This window comes from Ciconia boyciana, chromosome 1, assembly GCF_034638445.1.
Source record: "Ciconia boyciana chromosome 1, ASM3463844v1, whole genome shotgun sequence".
In the NCBI taxonomy this organism is placed as follows: domain Eukaryota; kingdom Metazoa; phylum Chordata; class Aves; order Ciconiiformes; family Ciconiidae; genus Ciconia; species Ciconia boyciana.
In genome coordinates, this window is record NC_132934.1 from 7485086 (window position 1) to 7491370 (window position 6285).

At 40.8% G+C, this 6285-nt stretch overlaps 1 protein-coding gene across 7 annotated transcripts in view; it reads right to left on the minus strand.

Moving 5' to 3' along the window:
* Positions 1–6285, minus strand: part of UPF2 (UPF2 regulator of nonsense mediated mRNA decay) — a 68461-nt gene that overhangs the window by 61624 nt on the left and 552 nt on the right. For 3 of the 7 annotated variants that reach the window (XM_072857763.1, XM_072857739.1, XM_072857732.1), the window contains exon 2: positions 433–812. In XM_072857763.1, the coding sequence (XP_072713864.1) occupies positions 433–794 (362 nt within the window). In that variant the 5' untranslated portion in view covers positions 795–812. Of the gene's footprint in view, positions 1–432; positions 813–2308; positions 2404–3005; positions 3122–3940; positions 4016–6285 lie in introns of those variants that run through there. The other 4 variants (XM_072857725.1, XM_072857771.1, XM_072857755.1 and 1 more) reach the window with 3 other exon arrangements.

A 6285-nucleotide genomic window follows, 5' to 3' on the forward strand; every position in this document is an offset into this window, starting at 1 on the left:
TTGCATTCTGTGTTTGCCACCCAGGTATCAATTGTCTATGATTGATAAAAAGAAATGACAGCCATCCCTTACAGTAGATTTGCTCCTGTTATGGTCTGTGGACCTGTTAGAGCCTGTATTCACAATTTTATGACACTAATACTTCTCCATCTTAAAAGAAACTGTGCTTCTTTATTCAATCATATTTGTGCATTACAGGGTCATCACATGGAGAACACAATCAAAAACCCCTATTAGAGACTAAAGTAACAGAGGTGAGAGGTGAAAACTCCAAACGACATTGAAGTCATAAAGCATGCTCAGCTAGCCATGTAAAATTTATAACACTACATACAACTATAATAAGTAACTCAAACAGTTCATCTTTTATAATTCTGACCACAACCCCGACAGCAGGACTACAGCATTTGGCACCATTAAAAGACAACTTACTTCAGTTGAGCAGCTGCTTCTTCTTGTTTCTTTTTCTCTTCCTCCTCTTGTTTCTTTTTCTCCTCTTCTTCAAGTTTCTTTTTTTCTTCCTCTTCTTTCTTCTTTTGCTCTTCTTCTGCCTTCACTTTATCCTCCTCTTTTTTCTTCCGCTCCTTGTCTTCTTTTTTTCTTTTATCTTCTTCCAGTTTTTTCTTTTTATCTTCAGGAACCTTTAAAGTCTCTCTCTTCATGCCAACCTTGACATCTTCTTTTGGCTTCTCCCTGGTGCTCACTGGTCGCCTTTCACTAAATTCTTTTTCTTTATTATTTAACAGAGATTCTTTTTCTTCCATATTTGCTGGCTTTTTGCGCTCAGCTGGCATCGTGTTACCCAGGCAAGTCTGCAGAATCACAGGAAAATAAGTACTTTTAACTTGTTGTTGATATATTAAAGTCACTTTCACAGCCCACCCTTAGTTCTTAACTAAGATAACTCACAAATGCCTAACTCATCAGAATAAAATACGGGCTTAAGGTAAGTTTTCTTGAACTAAGGAATGGACCTAACAACAGGTAAAAACTAATCATTTTGTTATAGTATCACACTGTTAAGTTGTCTTTAGCATGAATTGTGAAGTGAAAGTATTCGAAGTTTCTGCAACTTGAGGAATACAAGATCTCAGAACATAAACAGAAGTCCATCTGGAAAAAAATCCAAGACTGATGAAAGCAAAGTACCCCCAACTTAAAAAACTGGGTACAAATATTTGATTCATCAGCATGCACCTGCACCTCACTGACCTTGCTACACATCTCCTAAGAACACTCCCCCTTCCACTACCTCTACTTAGGATCACAGGATAATGCAGGTTAGACAGAACCTCAAGGGATTCAACCTCCTGCTCAAAGCAGGGTCAACTATGAGGTCAGACAAGATTGCTCTAGCCTCCAGTCTTGAAAGCTACCAAGGAAGGAGACAGCACAACCTCTCTGGCCAACCTGCTCCAACACTTGACTGTCCTCATTGTTAAAAGGCATCATCTTGTTCCCCTCTTTCCTCACCCCTCCCAAGATTTCCCCAGCCATCTCAAGCACTCTTCCATACAGCACAAGTACCAGCTGGAAAAGCATGCCGTGCTAAGATGTATGCACAAACCTCCCTGCCAGCAGAACAAATGGAAATTATAGCAGAAAGGCTACAATTATGAAGAGTTGTCAAAGGCTCCAATTTGTATGTCTTTCTACTCAACCAATGTTTTTCTGGGGACTTGTAGGAGCTTTAGCATCTTTGGGGTTTCTAGCCCTCTAAGCTTTAGTTTCATTTGGCTAAGGATCCAAAAGGTAACAAATATTGAACAAAAAAGGATAGAATCATGGAATAATTTAGATCAGAAGGAAACTCTGGAGGTCACCTAGTTCACTCCCTTGCTCAAAGCAGGTCAAATGAGATCAGGGACTTGGCTAGCTAAGTTTTGAGTATCTCCAAGGATGAAGATGCAATGGCCCCCTCTGGGCCCCTGTTCCAGTACCTGAGTAACCTGAATAAGCTTTTTCTACTATCATCCTGGAATTTGCTATGCCCCATCTTGTGTCCATTTCTTCTCATCCTATCCCTGTACACCTTTGAGAAGAACCTAACTCCATCTTCTCCATACTCTCCTGTCAGGTTGTTGTAAACAGTAATAAGACTTCCCCTTCTCTTCTTACGGATGAAGAACTGAACCCAGTTCTCCCAGTTTCTCTTCAGATATTGTGTCCTCCAGCCTCCTAATGATCTTGGTGGCCCTCCAGTGGACTTGCTCCAGCATATCAGTGCCTTTCTTGGAATAGAGAATCCACAACTGGATGTGGTGTCCAGATGTGGTCTTGTAAGTACCAAACAGAGGGGAAGACTCACCTTCCTCAACCTGCTGGATAACTCTTCTTACTACAGTCTAGAATGCAGCTGGCCTTAATGCAAGGGCATTCTGCTGACTCATGTCCAGGATCAGATAGGGCCAGCCAGGACTGAAAGAGGCAGTTAGAACCACCTAAGCCTTATTTACTTCAGGCTAAGTTAATTTCTTAAAACAAAAAGTAATTTTCACATATTCATGTGCTTCAAATTAAATTCATACAGAAATGGGACTGATGGAACACAACTGCATGTGACACCTCCTAAAGAACCATCACTTGATTTTATTAGTAACACCAGTTTGATTCCCAATTACCACCCTTACTTTTGCCTTTCTAACATTTCACTCAGACTGTATGATGAAAATATGCTAGATTCACATATTTCCTGCATCTACTCAACAAAATGGATAATGAGACACTTGCATTCCAATCTAATGTAGAGTGCTTCTAGTATTATTTTTAACTATTTTGAAAGATATTTATAAATAAGACATCACACTAAAGAAAATCTCTGTTTCTAACTAAGTATTCCATATTCCCTCCCCCACCTCCCAAACAGTAAGATGACAGATTCAAATACTGACTATCCCATATGGAGCACTGCGTTACAATTTTTAAGATGCTTGTCCAGGTCTTCCAAAGAAAAAATTGTCTGCAAAAATTCACAGTCTATTCAGATATGGGCAGAGACAACTTACCTATGGAGAACCTGTTCAGGACTTGGCCTCTTTAACAGCAATTGGCAACAATACCAATGAAGAAATGTTTCTGACACCGATTTATGGAAGTGAGACCAATCACATCAGCATTACTTAAACAAGTACTAGCAAATTTGGCTCCCTAATGCGTGTCTACAACTAAAAGGTTTCACAGCTCAACATCTCAGAACGACTTGGATTTCAAAAACACTGATCTACATCATCTTAAAACAGTACTATTATTAAATCAGTACTTAACCAAGGAAAAAAAAAGTTAACAAAACCCAACCAACTAACCAGCCACCCACCCCCACCCCCCCAAGCCCGTGCATTATTAAAGGTCTGAACTAATTTTTCCATCTCTGTAGGCCAGCTAAGTGGGACCTGTTCCTCATAGATCCATCTGGGAGATGCAAATCCTCTACATGTTCTGTCCCAAATTCAACAATAACAGTTTATTAATCTTTTCTCACTATGAGTCCACATTGGAAATTCCATCAGTTTGAGACAGCTAACCTATCTCTCCCACCATTTTTAATAAAACAGGTTTGAAAGGGAAGCTTTTAGCATTTAAACATCACTGTAATATCTTACTAGTAAGATTAGGTCCATGAGAACATTGCATGAGACTCTCCAATAATTGTATTAAAGTGTTTTTCACCAAGAAATCTATTAAACAAAAAATTAGAGTAATGCATTCATTAAAAAAAAGCATTAGATTCAGAAAGATAATAAATTGGGAACTAAGTTTAAAAATAAAACTTCGGGAAAAAAAGGTTGTTTGATTAAAGAAATGCTGGAAAGACATGCCACAATTCCAATACTCTGGCTTTTACCTCTGTCCTCCACCTGTTGTTAGTAAGGTAATTCAATTACAATCGGGGGGGGGGAAATATCCAGCTACACAGGTAACTTTTAACAACACAACCACTTACCAAAATCATTACACTGCTCAAACTCCTACTAATTTTAGGAACTCAGAATTCTGTTTTAAAGACGTCTGACATTTGCTTGTATGAAAACAAAATAGAAAAGATGGGATAAAAAGAAAAGGGATGGAGCATAATCAGGTACATTGTGATTTCGACTACAAGGCAGTATTATCTGCCTTTTTCCCCCCCATGAACACTGGTGACCACAAAACCCCCAACAATCTAGTTTATAATAGGTTTCTGTCCTGTATCACAGAATACGTCTGTTACAATACCCCTCACTACCTGCTACGTATATATAGCTCCTTATCTCACAAACCCTTCCGATCGCACTGCCAGCTCATTTATGTCTACCAACCACCCATGGCAGGAGGCAGTCAGTGCGGCTGCTGCCTCCAAGCTATACACAGACTGATTCACCCCTCAGCACAGGAGTGTCGGCTAACAGCACAGACAAAACAGAACTGTCCACCGAGCGCGTGCTATAGCCCTTCCCTCAGCACGAATGTTAATTCAGACCTTGTTACTTTTCCTCAGCTGCCAGTTATCGCACAATCTGTAGAAGGTTTATACCTTCAAAACATCTGCCTGATTTGACTGAAACTGGTTGAACAGTTCAAAAGTTGTGGGAAGCAGGGAAAAATTAAAACGGACAGGCAGCAGGCTTGCCTGGGTCTCCTTTCCATAGGAAATAAGGCTGAAGATAGAGAGTTTGGTCCAGATTAAGGGAGCAGTAAGGAAATATTAAGAGAAACTTAATCATTAAGAGAACTTCTATTTAATACCTAATGTTTACGTGAATGTACCGATGAAAAGGCACGATAATGACATGAACTTCATAAGCCAATAGACAGGAAGAACTGGCACTCACTGCTGAAAATTAGAAAAGACGGACAAGATAGATACAAGACAAGCATTCCATATGCTTTTGGACTCTTGGCAGTCCATTTCTGTAGTGACATTTAGATGCTTTAACACTCTATCTTCTTAGTTTTATTACTTACAGATGCTATTTTTCCAGAGAAAACTATTTCTCTTAATTTTTTCACTATTTGACCTACCTTAACTCAATCTTAGTTAAGACATTTTTTATTGTACCTGAATTTCTACTTAGTTTTTTTCATACCAATCTAGGAATTTGAAAAACTGATGGGATTGGGTTCATGATACTCTGGGCTCAGAAACTTAAGAAACAGGTCTTGAAATACACAGGCAGCATTTAAGAGAAAGCATCTACGTACTTAGTTCTCAAGGAAACCAAAGATTCATAAAAGGTATTCAGCATCATTAATCTAGTCACCATTCAGAATAAAAGGATAAACATCAACACCTTGGCCCAATATGCTTAAATCCTCTCAAATCAATAAAAACAGCCTATTGGCACAGACTGGAGTACCATGAACCAGAATCTCAATCCTTGCAAACACAAGTATGCAGGGAAGAAATACGGCTTTATGAAACTAAGAATATTGAGATTTTTCACATTCTTTTTTGCTGCTACTGGAAATTAAATTGATCACATAAACATTCCTTTATGCAGCTACTCTACTACAAAAGAGATAAGGGAGATAAAGAATGTAGGCAAGATGTCCCACTTCTGATCGGCCGAAAAAACTCACAGAGCAACCAACTTCTTCATCGTTAGAAATCACACCACTCAAAAATTAAAAGTTTCCAGAATTGTTTTCTTGAAGTTCAATTAAGTTTTCTCTTGAAGTAAGGGAAGGAACATTAAAAAAATACCATGGGCAATCAGAAGAAAATAAACTTAGCCACAAGTTTTAAAAGATGAGACACAGAGAAAGACGAGAAATTACAGTGCACAGAAAGAAGCCCCCCTACACACTGGCAGGGAAGGCAGGCCTGCCTAACCAGCCGGGCAGTTTTACTTTCGATTCCATTGGTCTCGGAGAAAGCGTTTTGCTGTCACATCTGCAGGAACACGCTTTTCACTGGGAAAAAGAGGCCTACAGACAAATCACTAAATATACGCGCAGCAAAAGACTTCTTCGCTAACAACTCTCCTCGCTTCCTCCAGGACGCCCCTACACATGTCAATCCACGTAGGCAGGCTCTCCAACAGCCCGGCCACCTTCTCGGGCTCTGCCTTCCCCGCTCTCACCGCAAGCCTGAGAAAAACAGCGACCTGCCCCGCTCCCTGCCACCGCCTCCCCGTGCCCTGCAGGCACCCTCACCCTAGTCCTTCCTTCTCCTCACCCCCACGGCCCCCTCTGCCTCGGGACGCCTCAGCCCCGAGGAACGCCTCACGGCCCCCGCCTCCAACAGGCCCCTGCGCCCTCCCACCGCCTCCCCCAGGCCCTCTTCCCCACACACCACGGCGCCGCCCC